The following is a 23,049-nucleotide window of genomic DNA, read 5'->3' on the forward strand; positions in this document are numbered from 1 at the left end:
GCGATTCGACAAAACCACAACACACTTTATCCACATATCTGTTTATGAAGTACAGAAGACTAATGTGTTATTAAGGCTGGCAATTAAAAAATATTCAGTTGATTCGTCATCTGCCATTTGGTCAACAAAACATAACGCAGATTAGTGCATTATCAACATTTCAACACAGGGTTCCTTTTGCAAATCCATTGGAGGGAAAACTCAACAAACAAAAATGTATTTACTCACCATGTGAGTGCTGGACCCCTCTGAAGATTGTACTTCATAAAGGGGATGGCCACTCTGGTTTACAAGTTGAAACCCTTCTGCTGAAAAAGGGAGTGCCTGGGACAGCTGCATTTGTGCATTCAGGGACTGAGAAACATCTTCGGAAATGGGCGCCATGATGGGCAGGTCTGCTTGAGGAACATTTGGCCCAAAGGATGCGTCCCCGGTTTCCACGTATGCTAGATGCTGTCATACAGAATATATATTGACATCTTTTCAATCATTTGTTTTTTTAAAAAAATCTTCGGAATAGCAAATGTACCAAGATGACCAGTGAGGCAATTTTCTTCTCAAACTGGAGTTTTCTGGCTGAAAACTATGGCCAGAAAAGCCACCTTGATTGGCCTGCCATCACCCCCCTTGTATCATCTGGGCTATGATACCGCCCTTGAATCCCTGAGGCAAAGGCTTTGGGACATTTCACATAACGACCTGCGATCTCGATCTCATGTAATCTGTGGCCTGGTAGCAGCAGGAATTCAATACAGTGGTACCTTGACTTCCGAATGCCTCGACCTCCGAAGGTTTCGACTTACAAAATCGGCAAACCCAGAAGTATCTGTGCCTGCGCAAAATAACGCTTCTCGCATGCGCAAAATAACGCTTTTCGCATGCGCAAAATGACGCTTCGACATCCGAAGGTTTCGACTTACGAAGAGCGCCGCGGAACGGATCACCTTTGTAAGTTGAGGTACCACTGTATCCTCATATCTTAGGAACCTGTCTGTACCAACCTATCAGTGTTTATTTACCAAAGCCAGACTAAATGTATTTCCTTTGAAAGTGCTGAATCAGGGGTCAGCAAACTTTTTCAGCCCTCAGACCTTGTGGGGGGCCGGACTATATTTTGAAAAAAAAAATGAATGAATTCCTATGCCCCACAAATAACCCAGAAATGCATTTTAAATAAAAGGACACATTCTATTCATGTAAAAACACCAGGCAGGCCCCACAAATAACCCAGAGATGCATTTTAAATAAAAGAACACATTCTACTCATGTAAAAACACACTGATTCCTGGACTGTCCATGGGCCGGATTTAGAAGGCGATTGGGCCGCATCCGGCCCCCGGGCCTTAGTTTGGGGAACCTTGTGCTAAATGGTAGACTGAGAGGCATCCCTTCTCAGAATAGGATTTGTTCATGTTCTCAGGACATCGATCGCATGAAGCATATCTTACTGCATTGTGGGCAGTACAAGCAAGCAAGGGATCAACTGATCGAACCCCTACTGGCAAATCTGCCGGGAAAATCTGAAGCCTCCCATATTAAATATCTTTTGGATGACAGGTCCAATGATATTACAGTGGCTGTGGCAAAGTTTCTTTCGCAAGTCAAAAGAAACAAAGATGATCAAGCTCGAGACAAAACAAAATGACCACCTTGGTTTCTCTGTCTTTTGTGGTGGGCTGTCTTAACTGTATTTTGTTCTGAAATTGTTCTATGCGTCTTTGGACCGCAATAAAGATTTATTATTATATACTCAAACCACACCCACCCACCAGCTGGTGGCACTTTGTTTTAGCAACACCTTTGGGACAGCAAAGCAACCAGCATTACTGACAAATTTGGCCAACTTCTTCTTTTAACTATGGAATGCTGTACCGACTCTACGCATGAAAAAGACCTGGAAAATGAGGTCATATGGCAACCCTATGAAAGTTAACAATATATGACTGATCATTCATTTACCTGGAATACTTGGTCCTCAGTTTCCACCTCTTCAGTATTATTAGAGTTGACCAATAAGTCACTAGCTCTCTCCATACTGGCTTCTTGATCAACTCCATTTTCTTCCATTACAGAACAGACTAGAAAAGAAATATTTAGAATCTGAACCCTGGTATTCTGCCATAGTACAGTCTAATTTCTCCTGGCATTTCTTCCTTTCTAGGTAGATTTCACATTTCAGAGACCAGTACCTATTTTCATTTGAATTAGTGGTTAAAATTGCAATCCTACACTCAATCACCAGGCACTAAGACCCATTGCACTCTGAGGGATTTTTTTTTTTTTAAGATTTGTGTACAATAGTATTGCAAACCCTCTTTGGCATTCCCAAGGCTAAAATACTTTTAATCTTTAGTAAAACAGAACTTTCTGAGATAATTAATCAGCTTCCATGTTAGTGGAATCTCAAGGTAATGCTTTGATGGGTTAGCAAGAAGGCATACACTGGAACCGTAAGAATTTCTATTCTTTTAAAAAGTTTCTAGTCCTCAGGACTGCTGCAATAAATTTGACAGCAAGATGGCCCAAAAAATCAATAATCAATCAGAAACAATTTTGGATGTAGTTTGCAAGTCTCTGAGATCCAATTACTTTACTACTTACTATTGGAAAATATAAATATTTGGGGATATTGCATTACAGTAATGTACACATTTAGGATACCAACTACATTGATTTATTTTTAAAATCTGAGTTCGAGTCTCTAGAAAAAATATGGATTCTGAAGCAAGCCAAACAATCCATCTGTGGCAGGACAACCTTTTACTGTCACATCCTATTTCTGACAGTTATCGATATTTGCAGTTATGTGTGTGCATCCAAACTGCAATATTGGGGTCTATTTAGAAACAACCCAACCCCTAGCAGTGGTGCAACAAGCGGCTTTTCTTTCCCCCACCCCTCAAAAACCAAATTATTATAACTCTTCCAACAGGTTGAACATACCCTGTGAAACAAAAACAAAAAAGGGTGCGATTGGGGGAGGAGAGCAGCAACAGCCTTAAGATGGGAAACAACAAGCAAGCTCCTTGCCAACCACTTTAAAAGATGGGTGGTGGGTAGAAATAATAAATTATTTAAAAAGTATTATTAAAAGTCTTGAGGCACCTTAAAGACTAATCAGATTTAAACACTAACCATTAATAGCAAAATGCACATTTACTAAGAGAATATAAGAGGGAGGAAAGTAACCTCCACATTTAATGGGGCTTACTTTCATCAAACTGTCCACAGGGTTGCATCACTGAAGGTCACAACAGGCTTTTGGGAACTGGCTGCTTTCAACAAAAGGGCCTTTTTAAATTGCAATTATTTCATATGCTTGCAAACAGGTTTTACATATGGTACTTTTAACTCTGTTGTTTAATTGTGTGTGTATGTGTGGTTGTTGTTTTTTAATGGCTGTTTCCCATTCCCCCCTGAGGTTTTAAGCGGTTCTTATCTGTAAGCCGCCTTGAGCATCAGGGGGAAAGGCGGGGTACCAGGAGGTGGGACTAGGGCGTTAAAAACATTGCTGCCTCTCTCCTTTCTTTTTAGGGGAGCGCACAGTCGAGGGGCATTTTATTCTCTAGAGTTGCGGCTTAGTCTTGTAGTACGGTTAAAGCTCATTGGGAAATTATATATAATGAATTGAAAAACATTTTTAAAATAAAATTTTAAAAAACAAAAAACAGAAGCCTTCCTTTTGGGAACTACAGGGACAGAACCACCCAAACTGTATAGAAACTGTATTCATGTATGTGGCCACAGCAGCAAGAATGTTGCTTTGTCCTAAAATGGAAAAAAGAATGGATACAAAAGCTTATGGAATATGCAGAAATGGCGAAACCTACCGGAAGATTAAGAAATCAAGATAACAAAGTAGATAAACAAATGCACAAATTAAGTTAACAGGATCAAAGAACAGAAATGGTTTATGGTATATTTACAAACGGAACTGTAAAACAGATAAGAACATGGGCAGGACTATCGTAATAACCTGCAATTTTTATAAGAGTATATATTTAAAGCAGATGAATAAATGCACAAATGACCATACGTTTCCCTGTATAAATCTAATTATTATTATTTTTACTGAAAAATAATGTTAAAAAGCGGTGGGTAGTCTTATACACGGGGGGGGCAATCTCCCCCCATTTTCTTAATTATGAGTCCCCCCCCAAATGAGTCCCCCCCCCATGCTATACACAGAAAAATACAGTAAGGGGAAAAAAATTCAGGAGCCTAAGAGAGAGAGGGAAGGAAGTCGAGTTTAGAAATGTCAACAGGATTGTGAAGTTATTGAAATGGATAAAACTGAAAATTAATAAATAACAACAACAACAACAACAATAATAATAGAGTGTCGTGGCTTTTGCCCACACAACAAACTGAGCTGGGGGGGATCTGTGGGGGGAGGGGGCGCCCCTCCACCACAGAATTAAATTTAAGCCCCAGTTTGGGGAGGTGGGAGGGCGGGAGATAGAGCCCCTCCCCCTGCCAGGCAGAAACAGCCCCCCCTCTTTCCCTCCCTCCCCCCTCCCTGAGGAGGTGGGCAGGGCGGGCCAGGGCGCGCGGCAGCATGAGTGACGCGACCGGCGACTGCCGCGCGCCCGAGCCCTGCCAGGGGGTGGGGAGGGGGAAAGGGGGAGGGGAGGGGAGGGCGGAGGAGGGAAAATTCAGAACGAGTCTACTCAACCTCGTCTTGGTTCTGGCAGGCACCGCCGTGGAGACCGCGCGGCCGCCCGTACGGCGCAGGCGCAGCAACATGCACGCACACAGAGGCACACGCACGCGCCGCGCCGCGCCCACCTGGCCGTCGCAAGCGAAGGCGAAGGGGGTTTTGGCGACGGGCGCCAGCGGGGCACCGTAGAAAACCCGGAAGTGCTGGAGTATCCGCGCGCGTGGTTTTTCAGAAAGGGGGAGAGGGTTCGCCGATGGGTGCTTTTTAAAAGGGTTTCCGTACGCTCAGGTGTGCCTAATTCTGCAGAGGTTCGGAATGGCAATAAACGCTGGTTTACGGGCTGTTATTAAAATGCATGCTATGGTCCATGGGATCACGAAGAGTCGGACACGACTAAACGACTAAACAACAACAATTAAAATGCAATCGTTGCCAAATTCGTGGCACGTTTGTATAAGGGGGAGGAGGTGTTATGAGTTTTTGTTCTTTTTTATTTCTATTATGAACTTTGTGTTTTTATTACAGGTAGGGTAGCCGTGTTGGTCTGGGTCGAAGTAAAATAAAAAAAATTCCTTCAGTAGCACCTTAAAGACCAACTAAGTTTTTATTTTGGTATGAGCTTTCGTGTGCATGCACACTTCTTCAGATGAACCGTCCTGAGATCTTTAGATAAAGGGCAGTATTAAATAAATATTTCATACATATACATATATATATCTGAGTAATATAATAATATGACTCAGAGAGAGAGAGAGGTGTTTAATTTTTATATTACCCAATTTCCTTCAACTCAGATGGGTATACGGTAAATAGGAATAATAGGCTGCAATCCCAGCATAGGTTTACAGCACAAATCACATTTTCCCCCGTCCTGAGAACCAATTTCCTGAGAATTGTAACTCTAGAACCGCAGCTCCCAGGATTCATTGGGGTGGGGGTATAGAGGGAAATATAATTTTTAAAAAATATAGTGTACGCCTTTTTTGTGTGCACGGCGGAACCAATTGAAAAACAACAACCCATCGACTTCGTGGCTTATGTAGGAAGTGGGGGCGAGAAGAGAGGGAGAAAAATAAAAGCTGGTTCTTTACCTTTAAGGGCAGACTAAACTAATCGCTCGCTGAGCCGACTCCATCGGCCCCACGGCAGAGGGCGGAAGTAACTCTGAAGCCACGAGGCGCTGCTGATTCTGAGAGAGAGAGAGAGAGAGAGACAGAAATATCCCAGCCTTTGAAATGGCGCAGCTTCAGGCTCGCTTTTTCACTGAGGACACGAAGTAAGTTAATCGTGCTCAATGGGAATCGCGGGGCTCCTCTGTACACCGCCGGGGTCTGGAAGGGCATAACTGGGTCATTGCAGCAATGGCAACTGTGGCTGAAGCGTTGCTCTTAAGCAAAGTCCATTTCGGCATTGCGTTCATATAGATGTATATGTACGTGTATGCAATATTATCATTCATTCTTATCATGGGCAGGATGATGAGGTCAACCACATAACAGAATCTTTGGAAAACTTACCAGACTGGTTTCCAGTATCTAGAAATGAAGTCAAGAACCTTGTTTCACAGTTGAGAAACAATAAAGCACCAGGCGTAGATTATTTCCCCCCAGAACTGTTGAAATCTAACATGGACTGGTGGGCCTCCCTGGTGGCGGTAATATTCTCATTTATTAATTCATCTGAGTTATTTCCCGAAGTTTGGGCCACAGTGGTAGTCATCCCTATATTCAAAAAAGGCCTTACAGCCAATCCAGCTAGTTATAGACCAATCAGCTTGCTACCTGTAATTAGCAAATTATATACAGTACAAAACATTTTTACAATAAACTAGTTGATTGGATATATGTATATGTGTGTAATCTGTATCCACGTGCTTGCATTTCATGGTTTTTTGGCCTCACTCATCACTCTCACGCACGCTTTTATCTGTGGCACCTGAGGGTAGCAATCTGTGCATGTTTTAAAATGGGCAAAAGTGCAGGAAATCTTGTGCCGAGTGCCTTTAAAGTGCCACAGATGGTTTGTTTGTTTTGATTTCAAAACAATTCTCTTGGGTTTAGTTGGTCATCCAGGTTGGGGGTGGATGTTACTGGGACTTGATATGGGTGGGAGGGCCCATGGTCGCCTTTGAGTGGACTTAACTGTCCACTCCTATGTTTACCATACCTATATGATGGTATAGTACATGGTTGGTAGAGTCTGCTCTTAAAAGGTAAAATATTTCCCATGAAGTTGATGCTGGAAGTTTGAGATTGATTTTACCCGTTTCTGAATACTGTTTGCAACTGTTTTCTCTCCACAGATACATAGTAGATGATGTTCCTTTCTCTGTCCCAGCTGCTTCTGAAGTTGCTGATCTCAGTAATGTTATCAACAAATTGCTGGAAGCAAAAAATGGTACATTTATGTTTGAGGGAAGTGGTTTTGAAAGTTTGCCCCCTTGCTATTAGTCAAGAGTTTATTTTAGCTCTCCTTCAGGAGTCTGTAGAGGTGGTTACCACACATGCAACTAATCACAGTTTACATTTTTACAGAGTTAATTAATTGTTGCTATTAAACACACGATGCTATAGATACCACCTCAGCAAATTCCATATAAACTCACATTTATTACATTTATATTCAACCCTTCCTCCCAAAGCATATCTTATTTAGCAAAGCAAACAAGAGTGGAGATACACAATTTGGGGCACTAGACAATTTGTAGATTATGTATGCATTATTTATTCATCACATTTGTATTTCATGCTTCATCCCAAAGTGTCAGAAAACTGTACATAGAGTGTTATCCTTGGAGCATTTTTTTTGTCGTATGGGCTAGGTTGGGAGACAGTGACTTAGGTTGGTATGGGCTAGGTTGGGAGACAGTGACTTAGCCAAGTGATGTTTACAAGGTGCTATCTGAACCTGGGTCCCACACATGAAATTAGTACTGCCCACTTCATTATACTGACTCTCACTGTGGTACCCAGTTGTATTCCTGCTGTGGTCACAGAGCCATTTCACACAGTAAGTTTCTTGTCCAGAAAGTTGGCCCTTGCCTTCCTTGGGTACATGTTCAGATAGACAAAATCTCTGCACAATCTCTGATCATTTCTATGGTGATTTTTTGTTTCCTCATGATCGCTTGCCCAGAGAAATGTATTATGTCTAGGAGTTCAAAGAATATTACAGTTGGAACCAAGATGCTGTAACAGCCAATTTGCTGAAAATGTAATGTGTATCAGTGATATTACTGCTGGTTTGGGGAGCTAAATCTTATCTGCTAACAAAAAACTTGAGAATTTTTGTACTCCCCTGGATGATAAAGTTTGGTTGCCTGTGATAATTTGTTAATATGAGTGTGTATTGCACAGGAATAACTGAAGGCTACATTTTAGACGTATTCACCAAGCCTTCTCAAATGTACAGTGTAAACTGCATCTTCTGAGTGTATCATATAAGCTATGCAACCTGACACTTGTGTTTTCTTTGTCTCTAGAAGGCCACAAATATGTGGAATTTGATTTCCTTATCAACGGACAGTTCTTGCGCATGTCCCTGGTCAGGCACATGGAAGTGGAAAATATCTCAACTGTAAGTCATTGGGGTGGGTTTGTGTGTGTGTAGAGTATAGGCTCTGGATTATAAGAGTAAGAAAGATAGCATCACCCACTTAAATTTGTGCAAAACTCCCATTTATAGTATCAGGCTGTCTAGCTTGCAAATGTATGACAGAGCAATTCAAGCCTCCAGAGCTGCTAGCTAGAGGGGATTTAGGATTGGTTAAAAGTGTGTATGTAGTTGAGATCCTACATCTGCTACAGAGGCCTCTGTTGTTCCCATAAGACACAGGTCTGCTGCTTGCAGTAGCCAGTGTAAGGCCCTGGAACAAGGCATTCCAGCAGCAGAGATTACCGTACAGTATATGCTGGCGTATAAGACGACCCCCTAATTTTCAAGTTAAAATATAGAGTTTGGGATATTCTCTATATTTTATGTACTTGCAATTTCTGGCACAGCAGGGATTCGCCGAGCGGCACCAGAATCACGTCTTTGCAGAAGCGATTTCTGGCGCTGCTCGGCGAGTTCCCACGCTGTTCGGCAAGTCCCGGTTTAGCGCAGTGCGCGGGGGACTTGCCAAGCGGGCAGTACCCGGCGTATAAGAAGATCCCCGAATTTTGAGACGATTTTTTGGGGTTAAAAAGGTCATCTTATACACCGGAATATACAATGCCTTGAATGCATTGGACCAAAAAGCCCTTGCATTCTCCTGAGAGGCCCGAGAATTGAGTCCCTTACTTGAATTAGCCAGGATCTGGTGCAGGTAATTTGCCCCCTTGCTTTCAGGGGGGCGGAGGGAACTGGAAGAAAATAAGGATTTCTTATAAGAGATCACCTTGTTTTGTTTTCAATATCTGTGTGTCACTTTTCCTAAACAGCATACAAGTCATAATCTTAAATAAGTATACAGTAGACTAAGTGCATCTGTGAGATCCTGAAGAACGGTTTCCTCTTTGGTCTTGCCTTCGACATTCTTGCCTAGCGCAGGCTCCGCACTGCTGTTAAAACTCCTGTTGGGCAGTTTACACCTGGAACATAGCATTTCAGGACTGTCAGTGTAGCTCAGTAAAGCTAATGGCGAGTGGGTGCTGGCTTGTACCATTAATCTTCAGCAGGTACTCTTGCACAAAGGAGCCAAAGCTGATCATCATCATCATTTTATTTGTATGCCACCTTTTCATAGCTGAAACTACGCTCAAGGCGGCTTACAACATGACAAGATTTACGTAATTACAAACATAACAGAAGTCATAAACAACAAATAAAACACATCAAAATGTACACAACCTAATGGAAACAATTTCCACATAAATCATAAGATCTAAAAACTAAAGATACAACAATAACATCAGTAACAGCAACAAGCTCTCTCAACCCACCTGTAAACTCCAGCCCAAGAATCTGTTCAACAGCCTCAACTTTTGTAGCTGGAGTCAGTCAGCACTCCACTCTCCCAGGCCAGATGGGAGAGGGCCAGTAAGGCAGGGTGCAGGTCTTCCAGGGCTCACAGCCAAGGTGGTCTCATTTAAAGCAACAGATGAAAATTAAAAACAATTTAAAAGAGGAACCCTTGGTGCTAAGCAGCAGCCACGGTCCTTGTGAAGCCTCCTCTGCTGCAGAGGAAATTTTCCTCTGAAACCTCCGTGGCTGACCCTTTCCCCTTGACGTGTTTTGTGTGCGCAGGAAGAAGTAGTAGCCATAGAGTATGTTGAAAAATACACTGCTCCTCAACCTGAAGAATGCATGCTGCATGATGATTGGATCAGTTCTATTGAAGCTACAGAAGAATGGTAAGGGAGACATACTACTTCTTTCTTAATCTCTTTTGTCTGACTTACTGTCTGTAAGATATTGCCTTGCATTATTTCATTTTTTATTTATGATTTTTCAGTTCTATACATTTCAATCATTTTAACATATCAAAACTCGACTTCCTTCCCACTTTCTGCAGTTTCTTAAATTAATTTTTTATATTTTCTGCATATTCCAAATTAACTTAAATTACTCATTTATTCACCTGCTTTAAATATATCCTCTTATAAAACTGCAGGTTATTACAGTGATCCTGCCAATGTTCTTATCTGTTTACAGTTTATTTGTAAATATTCAAGAAACCATTTCCATTCTTTTATAAAAAGTTTGTTACCTTGGTTTCTTATTTTTCCGGTAAGTTTTGCCATTTCTGCGTATTCCGTAAGTTTTAGTATCCATTCTTCTTTTGTCTTGTTTTATTTCACTCACCATGTTGAAGGCACAGCATCAGTTTATCCATTCTTTTCCTCCTTTCCCCTCTGTCTTTTAAATAAACATATTTTTTCCCATTCAAAATCTCCACTTGAACTTTCAAACTACACAGAAGGTAAGTATATGTGAATCTAGTAAGCATTTTAGCATGCTGGCTCCGCAGAGAATGGATGGTGGCATTGCCTTATAGATTTGCAGCTTTAACTGTGCGCAGTATCTATAGCCCAAGTGTCTTGCTGGGAAAGGGTTCTTCATTAACAAACATCATATTTGAGCATCATATTCCAAAAAAAATTGAAATTGCACAGTGTGTCAAGTGCTCAATTAAAGCCCATAATGTAGAAATGTATCCTATGAAGAATTATAGACAACCACCAAGCAGGGCTTTTTGCTTCTAAATTCCATAGGATTTTGACAGGCTCCTATGACCAGACATCTCGGATTTGGTCAGTAGAAGGCAAACCCATAATGACGCTTGCTGGACATGTAGATGTGGTTAAAGATGTGGCCTGGGTCAAAAAAGGTAAGTCGATTTTACTCTGTCTGGGGTTTCAGCTTAAATAAATTTCACAGAAAGCTTGCCACCCTGAATTGTTTGGTTATTTCCAAACTGAAATCCAACCCAGAAAGTGACACCTTAAAGGCTTAACAAATTTATCGAAATACTTTTTTGCTTTCGCTGCATCAGAGTAACCTAGCCGCCTCTCAACTTCCACTTTTCTTTGCAATTCCTCCTGTGCAATTGTTGCCACATTACGTGGCAGTTTTGTGTTGAAACAAAGGCCTCAGGATCAAAGTCCCACTGGGTAATAATAATAATAATAATAATAATAATAAATTATTTCTACCCTGCCCATCTGACTGGGTTTCCCCAGCCACTCTGGGCAGCTTTCATCAGAACATTAGAAACAGAATAAAACTTCCAGGCATTAAAAACTTCCCTAAACAGGGTGGCCTGGTGTTATACTGCTGCCTCCGACTGCATTCATGGCCATTAAACTGGGAATGTGTATGAGTGACCGTCATATTCTATTTACTTCTACATTCCCAGTAGCCCTGCGATATCCTTCTGCGTTGCCTCAGCTCCAAATTGATCACATCCTCGGCCTGTTTATAATCGTTTTGTAAATTCTTCATCATATTTGAGCGGGTTGGGAGAATTAGGAGAGGGTTGGTTTGGGGAAAGACTGCTGTGTGAACCTGTCTGCTATGCCTGTATCCCTCAGATAGTTTGTCATGCCTGCTGCTTAGTGCGTCTATGGACCAGACTATCCTGCTGTGGGAATGGAGTGTAGAAAAGAACAAAGTGAAGGCCCTTCACTGCTGCAGAGGGCATGCCGGAAGCGTAGAATCTGTCGCTGTAGATGGCTCAAGGACTAAAGTAAGTTATATTGACTACACTTTCCTCCCTCCCTCCCACCTAAGCAGCTGAGGCAGTTGATGTTGTTTCACATAAAAGGCAACAGTACAGCATCTGCTCTCCATCTACTGATAACTGGAAGCCTTGCACAAATAATAATAATAATAACAATAATAATAATAATTAATAATAATACCTTTATTGTCAATATAACCTGTGTACAATGAAATGCAGGCACAGCCCATGATATCATGTGCTGTGTTCACCACCCTCTGTAAACAAACACTCAGAGATGTGAAATTATGGCATGAGGCATACATCTATCTTTCTGTCCCTCCCTCCCCCACTTCCTGATTTTATATTCTTCTCCAGTAAAACCATGGGGAATTTTTTTTGCTGAGGAATTGTTTAGCTGAAGGCTCAAGATTTTCAGCCTCAAGATTTTTTAAATAAAATGTAAAAGCTCATTCAAAAGGGTATGGGGACTTACCCTGGGTCCTGTTTGAATCTGGTTTGGAGTCAAATCAAGTACTGTATTTTTTCCATCTATAAAACATTGTTTTTGCTAAAAGATTTTAGTAAAAAATTGGGGGTCATCTTATACATGGATGTTGAATGCACAGGGATTTGGGCTCCGGCTCTGGTATGGGTGGCCTGGGTTCGAGCTGTGGCGCAGGCAGGCCAGGCTGTGGTTCAAACTTGGGCTCTGGCATGGGTAACCCAGACTCAGGTTCAGGCCTGGACTCTGGCCCAATTTCTTAATTTTGTGTTCAAAAAAATAGGGGTTGTCTTATATATGTGGGCGCTTTATACATGGAAAAACACGGTGACTCACTCAAGTTAAGCCTGTTCTAAAATCAAGCTTTGGGTAGCTTGCCCATCACAAATGATAGCTAGCTAAAATGTACCATTTTTTTGTTGAAAACTGTTTTGTGGTGTGTTTAGTTTTGCAGTGGATCCTGGGATAAGATGCTAAAGATCTGGTCTGCAGGTAAGATCAGGGTTTGACTATGTGCTTCCTTTGGCCTTTCATCGAATAACTCCCAGCTCCTTTGTCTACAACTTTGCATGCTTACGATACATTTATTTATTTAACAGGATTTGTATACAGTGGTGCCTCGCTAGACGAATGCCCTGCTAGACGAAAATTTTGCTTAACGAAAGGATTTTCTGATCGGAGGTTGCCTCGCTATACGACGAGGTTTTCTATGGCCACCGCTTCGTCGTGCGAAGCGTGGTCATAAAAACCTCTGATCAGAAAATCAGGGCATTCATCTAGCGTAAGGGGAACCAGCTGTAGCAAGGGAAGAAGGCAAAGGAAGATCAGCTGAGAGGCGCTGACAGCTGGTTCTCCTTTGTGTTCCGTTGGTCTCTGCCCCAGCAGAGGCACCACTGTACTGCTTATTTGTAAGTGAAACCTCTGAGTGGTTTACATGTGGGGGCGCCCACATCTAAACCACTCAGAGGTTTCACTTACAAATAAGCAGTACAGTACCTGAACCACCTTTTTTGGCAAACTGAAGCTGCCCCAGACATTGCAGTTTGAAGTTGCATGCAAATACTTTTGCCCGACTGCAGGAGAAGCTCAAAATGTGGTGCCGGGTTGCAGAATTGTAGATTCCCACATGTGTATGTATATCAGTCCTATGAGTTTGGAGAATACTTTGTTTCACCGTAGGGGTTGGGAATATCAGTCCTATGAGTTTGGAGAATACTTTGTTTCACCGTAGGGGTTGGGTTCAATTAATGTGTGAACTGCACAGGCCACCTGCACAGACCTGTAACCCAGTGTCTGTCTCGTAGCTCCATAAAAACTCCATAAAAACATACATGCTAAACTCGCATGTAGGAAGAGGGTCTCGCCAGATTTACTGCATGTACCGCCCTGAAAGAAAATGTTATGAAAATGATGTATAGATGGTATTTAACACCAGTAAAATTAGCTAAGATGTATAGGATGAGCAGTAAAGTATGCTGGAGATGTAAAGAGAAGGAATGGCAGTTTTACCATATGTGGTGGACATGCAATATAGTAAAAAGTTTTTAGGAAAATTTATATAATGAGTTGAAAAAGATATTTAAGTATACTTTCACCAAAAAAACCCCGAAGCTTTCTTATTAGGACTTATGGGTGATGAGATTGCTAAGGGGGACCAGAGACTATTTATATATGCCACAACTGCGGCGAGAACTTTATTAGCCCAAAAGTGGAAAACGCAGGAGGTACCGACTATTGAGGAGTAGCAGACAAAAATGATGGACTATGCTGAATTGGCAAAGTTGACCTGTGGGATCCGAAACCAGGGAGAGACAAAGTTCCAGAGGGAATGGAGTAAATTCATTGACTATATGGAGAATAACTGTACAAGTTTAAAGACACTTGCAAGACTGAAATAAAACCTACAAAGTTTGACTGAATTTGTAAAAGGAACTGCAAGATAAGAGTAAAATAATAAAGCTGTATGAAGGGAGGGAGGGAAGTCATAGCTCGAGAGAGAGCAAAAGGACATGAGATGAGGGATATATTATGTAATTAATAAGTTTTATGTTTGTGTATGTGTGTGTATGTTTTGTTTAATTGGAAAATTGAATAAAAATTATTTGGGGGGGGGAGATTATGAGGATGTCCGATTCGTCTGGAGCCCACGGGAATAAGCCACTGTTTACATGAAGGGCTTATTTGTTAGATGTTGCCTTCAACACAGGAAGGCACAGAGAAGCATGGAAAATAAGCCATGGTTTGGTTTAAGTCAGTGTTTCTCAAACTTGGGTCCCCAACTGTTGTTGGATTACAACTCCATCATTGTTGACCACTACAGCTAATCCAAAATGCGGCAGCTGGGCTGGTGACTGGGAGTGGCCGCCAATACCATATAACACCGGTCCTGCCACCCAGTACGATTCTGAGCACAATTCAAAGTGTTGGTGCTGACATTTAAAGCCCTAAACGACCTTGGCCCAGTATACCTGAAGGAGCGTCTCCACCCCCATGGTTCAGCCCAGACACTGAGGTCCAGTGCCAAGGGCCTTCTGGCGGTTCCCTCACTGCGAGAAGTGAGATTACAGGGAACCAGGCAGAGGGCCTTCTTGGTGGTGGCACCTGCCCTGTGGAACGCCCTCCCATCAGATGTCAAGGAAATAAACAACTATCTGACTTTTAGAAGACATCTGAAGGCAGCCCTGTTTAGGGAAGTTTTTAATGTTTTGTCGTATTTTTAATATGCTGTTGGGAGCTGCCCAGAGTGGCTGGGGAAAGCCAGCCAGATGGGTGGGGTATAAATAAATTATAATTATTATTTTATTTAATATTAATTATGGTCCTGCCAGCTAGGGATGATGGGAGCTGTAGACCAACAACAGCTAGAGACTCAGGTTTGAGAAACGCTGGGTTAAGTGGTGCATCGGAGAGAGCCCAGACTTGTGGTTTGTGTCACTCGTAAACTTTAGTTGCAACTCATGGATTATCTGGAGGGAAACAAACCACAAATCTGGATGTACTTAACCGTATTTTAGCAGCACATGCAGGACTGAGAGAGGAGTGCTGCGGCTGTGATCTTCAGTCTGAGAGCTGATTTTATGCAAAATCGGGCAAAACACTTCATGTTCCTGAGAGAACCCCCCAAAACTTCTGCCACAATAAAATTAAGATGTCACAGGAACCTAAAGCAGGTGTGGGAAACCTTTGGCTCCCCAGATGTTGCTAAACTACAATGCCCATCAGCTCCCAACAAATAGGTTCAGTGGCCAGGGACATAGCTGCCAAGTTTTCCCTTTTCCCATGAGGAAGCCTATTCAGCATAAGGGAATTTCCCTTAAAAAAAGGGAGAACTTGGCAGCTATGGCCAGGGATGATAAGTGTTGTAGTTCAGCAATGTCTAAAAAGTCAGGGTTACCCACACCTGACCTTAAGCAACTAGTATGACTACAGCAAGCTGGCTCCACAATTCCAAAAACTTTTATTTGGAAGTTAATCCCATTGGACATCTAGCTCATATCTGGATTGCACCCATTGACTAAAACACTTGCTTCCATGGAATTGAGTTAATATGGCAATTGATCAGTGTTCTTGGGGGAAGTGTGTGCAAATAGCAGGCCGGCATGTAAATTAGGACTAATCAGTGATATTTCATATCATAGATTTGTTGATAATTAGATTTCTTCTTTTTTTGGCAGTTTACAAAAATCCAATTTATAGCAATAGGAGATTGACCGGCAAGTGGTCGTAGGGTTAAAATGACCATATTTTTTATTTCAGTGCCTACAGATGAAGAGGATGAAATGGAAACGGAGGAGGTGGCAAACAGACCAAGGAAAAAGCAGAAAACTGAGCAGCTGGGACTAACAAGAGTAAGACAAACCTGGATTGCGTAGAAATTCCTTTGACGGGATGTGGGGTTGGGGCCTAGCATTACCAGCCAGCTATACCTCCAAGGACCTGCTGGCTGCAGATGCACATGGGAAACTGCAAGCAGGTCTTGAGTGCTACAGCTTCCTTCCTGTTTCTGCCTGTATTTTGAGGCATATAGTCTTCAGTACTGAAGCTAGTACACAGCCATGACTGGTAATCATCGATTGCCTTACCCTCCATGAATTTGTCTAAACCCCTTTTAGAGCCATCCAAGTTAGATGTGCCTGGCAATTGTCCATTTATATATATGCAGGATTTGATGGCACCATGATCACTGTTTTGAGAGAGATCAACAACTCTTTAATAATGATAAAATTATTATTATTATTATTATTATTATTATTTATTGATACCCCACCCATCTGGCTGGGTTTCCCCAGCCACTCTGGACTGCTCCCAACAGAATACAGTCCTACCTTGAAAGTCAGACAGAATCCATTCCGGAAGTCCGTTCGACTTCCAAAACGTTCGAAAACCAAAGTGTGGCTTCTGATTGGCTACAGGAAGCTCCTGCAGCCAATCAGAAGCCATGGAAGCCCCGCTGGACGTTCAGTTTCCAAAAGAATGTTTAAAAATCGGAACAGTCATTTCCAGATTTCCATCATTCGGGACTCAAAACGTTCGAGAACTAGGCTGTTCGACTTCCAAGGTACGACTGTATTAAAACATGATAAAACATCAAACATGGAAAATTTCCCTAAACAGGGCTGCCTTCAGATGCCTTCTAAAAGTTGGATAGTTGTTTATTTCCTTGACATCTGGTGGGAGGGCATTTCACAGGGCAGACGCCACCACTAAGAAGGCCCTCTGCCTGCTTTCCTGTAACCTCACTTCTCACAGTGAGGGAACCACCAGAAGGCCCTCAGCGCTGGACCTCAGTGTAATAAATGAAGGTCCTGGCAACTCACCAGGTCCTGGCAACCACATAATAAAAGGACAGTCAAGGACAGTCACTGATTCTCTGGTTGGTTCTGTGGCCGGCCATCTTAGGGCACAGTCATTGAGGGGTGTCTAGAAATGTTGCCTTTTTTGTGACTGGAACACACATTTATCCAGTATATGTGATGGTAATTGAAATCACCCATTACTACAACAATTACTCCTGTTGGATGTCTCATTGAGTTCCTTCTCCATCTCAAGATCAGCTTGAACATTTTTGTCAGATGGGAGATGGTGCTTTCCTATTACTAAATTACTCTTGGGGCTCAGCATTGCCAACCACAGGGAATCTGTGGAGGGCTCTACCCTTTTTGGCATTTCTAGCTTGTTGTACTGTTATTTTTATGATGTACTGTACAGAGTGTTGCCTCCTCCAGTAAGCCATTCCTTGTGCAGAGATAACTGTCCTGCAGCTAAGAACACATAGTGGCTGACTCAAAAATGTGCTGATTGCCACAGTTGTGTGCCTTGTTTTTGCCTAGAATGCAACAAAAGGGTGTTGCTTTTTTTGGGGGGGGGGAACTAAGATGGCAGCTGCAGGTGCCAAGGGAGAGAGAGGTGCCAAGGGAGAGATTGGCCAGCTGCTGCAATAGGTCTACTGAGCCCTGGAGTCAACTCCCGTGGGTTGAAATGGAGGGAAATTGCACAATCCCATGCACATTTACTTGGGAGCAATTCCTACAGTATATGTATAGACTTAACAGCTTTAGCGAACAAGCTCGTTTCACAAAATAAAATACTTCAATAACCATATCCTCCAAATACTTATTTTTCCTGTCTAGACTCCTGTCACAACCCTCTCAGGTCATACAGAATCGGTCTCTTCTGTACTTTGGTCTGATACAGATGAAATATGCAGTGCTTCATGGGACCACACAATTAAGGTGTGGGATGTTGAGACAGGGGGCCTCAAATCCACTTTGGTGAGTTCTCTTGCAAACCAAGTTCGCCATTTCTCAGATTGCTTAACTGCCTTCAACAAAGAGTTTTGTACAAAATCTAAAGAGCAATTCTACTCAGGGTGGATAAAAATCAATGTGTTTTTTTTTAAATCAGATTTTAAAAATTTAAATCGGATTTTAAAATAAAATGATTTTGGAGGAAAAATCTTTCTAAAGATAGCTTTCTGTTTAAATTACATTATAGTCCAAAGGCTATTCATCAGGAAATAAGGATTTGTTTTAAGTTTTTCATGTGTGCTAAAACTCAGTTTAAGTTAAAAAAAAAAACCACCACATCAGTTAACAAACTTGGATACATATGCTATAGTGTTATTGCTTTAGTTAAAAAATTGTTTAAATTGTTATTAAAGAAATTATTGTTTTTCTCCTTCCAATAAAGTACAGCAGAAAAGATGTCCAAACTCATTAAACCTCACAATAATTTCATAACTATCTGTCTATGTATTTCCAATAGTATAAGCAAATCAGCAATTTTTGATAGAGCTGTAAAAACTACTCTGAAAATTTATTATTCCAAAAATGAAACTTTCATCTGGTTGTAAATATTAAGATTATACCAGCAAGAATGAGTCTTTCTGTAAAAAAAAGTAATTTAAATCAAGTCTTACTGACTAGTGATTTAAATCCACCCTGCTTCTTTCTACTCTTTATTTTTACATAGACTGGAAACAAAGTGTTCAACTCTATATCCTACTCGCCATTGTGTCGGCGTTTAGCCTCTGGAAGCACTGACAGACACATTAGGTTATGGGACCCTCGTACCAAAGGTGGGTAGAACAGAATGTATATTCACGAGATAATTTTTGCAAATAGTGTGTGCACATGTACACACACAAACAAGTTACATTTTTAAAATTATTATTATTTCATGCATTTATTGAGCTGTTTTCTGGTGAGGCTTCCCAACCCTGATTGACTGGTGGCATACTTTTGTAACCCAGAGTCGGGAAGAGCTGCTATAATCTTCCACTTCTATGCAGTAGTTATAGCAGGGTTTCTAAAGCTCTCTACATGCAGAGATCATAACTCAGCGGTAGAGGACATGTTTCACCATACACAGTGTCTCTGGTCCAGTCCCTGGCACCTCTAGTTAGGAAGGAACGGGTTGTAAGTTAAATGAAAGATTATTCTCTTGCCGGAGACATTGGAGAGCGGCCGCCAGTCTGGGCATACAGATCTGGGCTAGATGGATAAAAAAATCTGACCTGGTATATGGCAGCTTCCTAATTTCTTCCTTTGGCTTGCAGATGCCCTGTTTTTACTGAAATGTCTTGTGTGACTCATCAGTTGTGGCTAGTGAGACTTGTCTGCCTCTTTTCAGATGGTTCTTTGGTACTGCTTTCTCTTACCTCACATACTGGCTGGGTGACATCAGTGAAGTGGTCACCCACACATGAGCAGCAACTCATCTCTGGTTCTTTAGACAACATTGTCAAACTCTGGGACACAAGAAGGTAAACTTTAAACCCTGGGTTTTTGTTTGACTTTTGCCATATGGATTTGTGTTACTGGATAACACACAAACTGAAGAAATGTCATTATAGGTTCTTGGAATATTTAGGGCAATTGATCTTGATTTGAAGGGTTCTGACTAGATCTTAAGTCTGATTTTAGCAATATTCTCCTCAATGTTATTTCTGCGCCTGAAAATGTGTCCCTAAGCATTGTGTTCGATGCAATTCTGTTTTTTTCTAAGGATTATGGGACAGCAGGACAGTGGTTTTTATTTATTTATTGCATTTACCAATTGCTTTATACAACAAGAAGTCTCAAAGTGGGTTGGCAAGGTAGAATGCAATACATAAAAGCAGTTTAGAACAATAAAAAGAATTAAAACAATGAACAATGCAAAATACATTAAAATGCTCATCCAGAAACACATTATTAATAAGGACAAGTCTTACCCACCCCATTGAAAGATGAGGATCACAGTAAGAAACAAGATCAATTAGCCAAAGGCCTCGGTAAACAAAAAGGTCTTATCCTGGCACCTAGAGACTGACAAGGATGGTGGCAGGCCATAGCTGTCAACCCTCCCTTTTTTTGCAGGAAACACCCTTATTCCAAGCCACAGCTGTCAACCTTCCCTTTTTTTGCTGGAAATTCCCTTATTTCAAAGCCATTTCCCACTGCTATCCTGGATTGTTAGATATACCGTAGATTGTCCCCGGGACAGATGAAGCTGCTGATCCCTTGTTTTCAAATCCGAAAGTTGACAGCTATACGGCAGGCACATCTCCCTGCAAAATCATTCATTGGATGGGAGGCCACCAGTGAAAAGGCCTGTTCCTATGTGGTCACCTTCATCTTCCTTGAGTGGGGCACACAGAGAAGGGCCTTTGATGAAGACCATAGCGTCTGGACTGGTTCATATTGAGAAGAGTTGGTCCTTGAGGTATTGCAGTCCTAAGTATAGAGTTTTTTGATCAAAATCAGCACTTGCTTATGATTAAATACCTTCTGTAGTGTGCATAATTTCAAAAGTGAAATAGTAGTTTGGACCCAGACTTTGCTCCTGTTGGCAGAAGCATCCCAGAAGTGGAATTTTTCTCCCACTGATGGAAGTGAGGAGGATATTTTTGTTGATTCATCCTGCAGTGTTCATCACCACCTTCCATGTTCTTCCCCAAATTCTCTGGTCCCAATTTCTAGGGGGCTGCATGAGGAATCTGCAAAAATCGCCACCACCTCCCTCCACCCCCAACCTTGTGCCAGCAGAAGTTCTTGATTGAATGAGAATAAGAGTCTTCTGCAATTGGATCTTACCGAAAAGATGACAGAAGAATGGGAGTAGGAGGGGAAGTTTACGTAGAAGGAATGTGCTGACTGATTTCAGCAATTAGCCATCAGAATGCTTTTATTTCCACGTGATATAACTAGTATGGCTGTCTAATATTTGTTTCCTATAGTTGCAAGGCACCTCTCTATGACTTGGCTGCTCATGAAGACAAGGTTTTGTGTGTGGAATGGACAGAAGCAGGGGTAAGAATTTCGTCAGGAACAGGAATGGGGTAGAAACTGAAGTATCTTTGGAGCAGATGTTGTTTATGTAGTTGGATATGTGTAGTGATTTATATTCATTACTTATGCAATGCAGAACAGCAAAGGTTCAACTTGTGAAAGTGATTTATCTTAAAACTACTTGAAATAATGTATGTGATTTTGCAGAAACTTTGGGTTACATCCAACAAAGTCTTGTTACTGCAAAGACCTGCCTGTGCAATGGGACTTCCTCTCCCCAAAACCTGTTCTGGGTTTTTCCCCAAGCCTGCCAAATGCATCAGGAGAAGGGTTAGGGACGAGAAGTCTGGTTGCAGAAGTAGAAGTCCTTTCTCTTTTGGGACAATGATGTTGGATATCATGCAAAATGACCAGATGTTTTTTTGCTTATAGCATTTTATGCTGCTTCTCTTTATATTGTGGATTTAAGACATTGTGAAGCTTCTGTTCCTAACATTAAGGCAGGCAAAAGTTCCAAGGCACAATTGGCTGTATTAATCATATGTCTGCCAAATAAGCCAGAATATGAATTAGCCTTTTCGTATATACGGTACTCCTTCCTTTGCATTAAGCATTTGGAAACCCATGATACCGTGCCTTGTGTTTCTTATGCAAGTTTTGATGAAAAATTGTTTTTCCTGGTACAGCGGTACTTTGGTTTTCAAACTTAATCTGTTCTGGGAGTCCGTTCGACTCCCGAAACCGTTCAGAAACCAAGGCACAGCTTCTGATTGGCTGCAGGAGCTTCCTGCACTCAATCGGAAGCAGCGTCGGATGTTTGGCTTCCAAAAAACGTTTGCAAACTGTAACACTTACTTCCGGGTTTGCAGTGTTTGGGAGCCGATTTGTTCGACAACTAAGCCGTTCGGGAACCAAGGTACCACTGTATATATGTTTTTACTTGGTCTGGATGGGGGGAAATGAATGTTTCTGAATATTGTCTCATTATAACTAGATTTTTCTTCCCTACTCTACAGTTGCTGTTGAGCGGTGGTGCAGACAACAAGCTCTATTGCTACAGATACCGAGCAGCCACATCTGATGATGGAGCATGAAAACAAATGAAAGGATCATGAGAATGAAGTCTTCTGTTTTTGCAACCTATCATACACAGCTGTATAAAATGTGTGATTTATGGTATTATAAATCTTGCATATTATACTTTGGGGCAACATTAGTTTCCTGTTCTTTGTTTTGAGGCAAGGTGGCAGGTTAAGGCATTTTTATTTAAAACCTCCCCCCCCCCCCTACGCAAACCATATGAACTTGAGTTGGTCAATTTTATCAGTTTATGCCTTATTAACATAATGCGTGTTTATTAAAACTTTTTTTATTTTGTGCAAGTATATTTAAGTTTTTAAGTTTATCATGATAATGAGCTTTCCACCTTCCATTAGTTTCAGTGGGAACTTCAGATGTCTCCCATGAAAAATCAATTGAAGCTGTTGCCAGATGGAGAATGCTCAATATTTCAATGAAATAAAACTGAAGTGTTCCTTAACATGGTTGTAATGCCATCTGACATACTTTTTTAAAAACAATTCAGGATTTCTTTTTTGGACTAGGACCTAAAAGACTAGTTCCACAAGGGCTCATTAGATTGCCTCCATGGCTGGAGGCAGTATGCTTGAATTGTAGGTATGGAAAGTGCTGCTGTTATGTTTGGGTTCTTGCTTGTGGACTTGCCATGGACATTTGGTGATTGATTGATTGATTGAATTTATATGCCACCCTATACCCAGAGGTCTCAGAGCGGTTCACAGAAAAGATAAGGGCCCCTAGGTTCTTATCTGCATTTCTTTAAGCAGCAGTTTGTTATGCTGCATATCAGATCATTTTTAACCTGAAGAGGCATGTTTATAGCATGAAGCTCTGTGGTTTAAAAATGCTGGGTGGGTTTCAAATTCCAGAAGGTATATATTTTTTAAAAAAC

The 23,049-nt window shown here is 41.5% G+C and overlaps 2 protein-coding genes across 6 annotated transcripts in view; one reads left to right on the forward strand and one right to left on the reverse strand.

Moving 5' to 3' along the window:
- The window catches only part of CARF (calcium responsive transcription factor), a 29,132-nt gene extending 24,352 nt beyond the window's left edge, over positions 1-4,780 (reverse strand). For 3 of the 5 annotated variants that reach the window (XM_088671451.1, XM_088671524.1, XM_088671553.1), the window contains exons 1-3: positions 3,212-4,689; positions 1,960-2,078; positions 229-453 (exon numbers count right to left, since the gene is read on the reverse strand). In XM_088671451.1, coding sequence (XP_088527577.1) covers positions 229-453; positions 1,960-2,078; positions 3,212-3,239 — 372 coding nt within the window. In that variant the 5' untranslated portion in view covers positions 3,240-4,689. Of the gene's footprint in view, positions 1-228; positions 454-1,959; positions 2,079-3,211 lie in introns of all 5 variants that reach the window. The other 2 variants (XM_088671483.1, XM_088671586.1) reach the window with 1 other exon arrangement.
- A 1,052-nt stretch (positions 4,781-5,832) lies between these two features.
- On the forward strand, positions 5,833-22,617 carry WDR12 (WD repeat domain 12). The gene is made up of 13 exons (XM_035137464.3): positions 5,833-5,936; positions 6,963-7,057; positions 8,142-8,236; positions 9,887-9,993; positions 10,855-10,970; positions 11,674-11,828; positions 12,753-12,798; positions 16,063-16,154; positions 17,937-18,077; positions 18,778-18,883; positions 19,438-19,570; positions 21,026-21,098; positions 22,094-22,617. Exons 1-13 carry the CDS (start codon positions 5,896-5,898, stop codon positions 22,169-22,171), a joined length of 1,278 nt encoding a protein of 425 aa, XP_034993355.2. The 5' UTR covers positions 5,833-5,895; the 3' UTR covers positions 22,172-22,617.
- Positions 22,618-23,049: the final 432 nt, after the last annotated feature.

This window comes from Zootoca vivipara, chromosome 1 (genome assembly GCF_965207765.1).
Source record: "Zootoca vivipara chromosome 1, rZooViv2.hap1.1, whole genome shotgun sequence".
Lineage (NCBI taxonomy): Eukaryota > Metazoa > Chordata > Lepidosauria > Squamata > Lacertidae > Zootoca > Zootoca vivipara.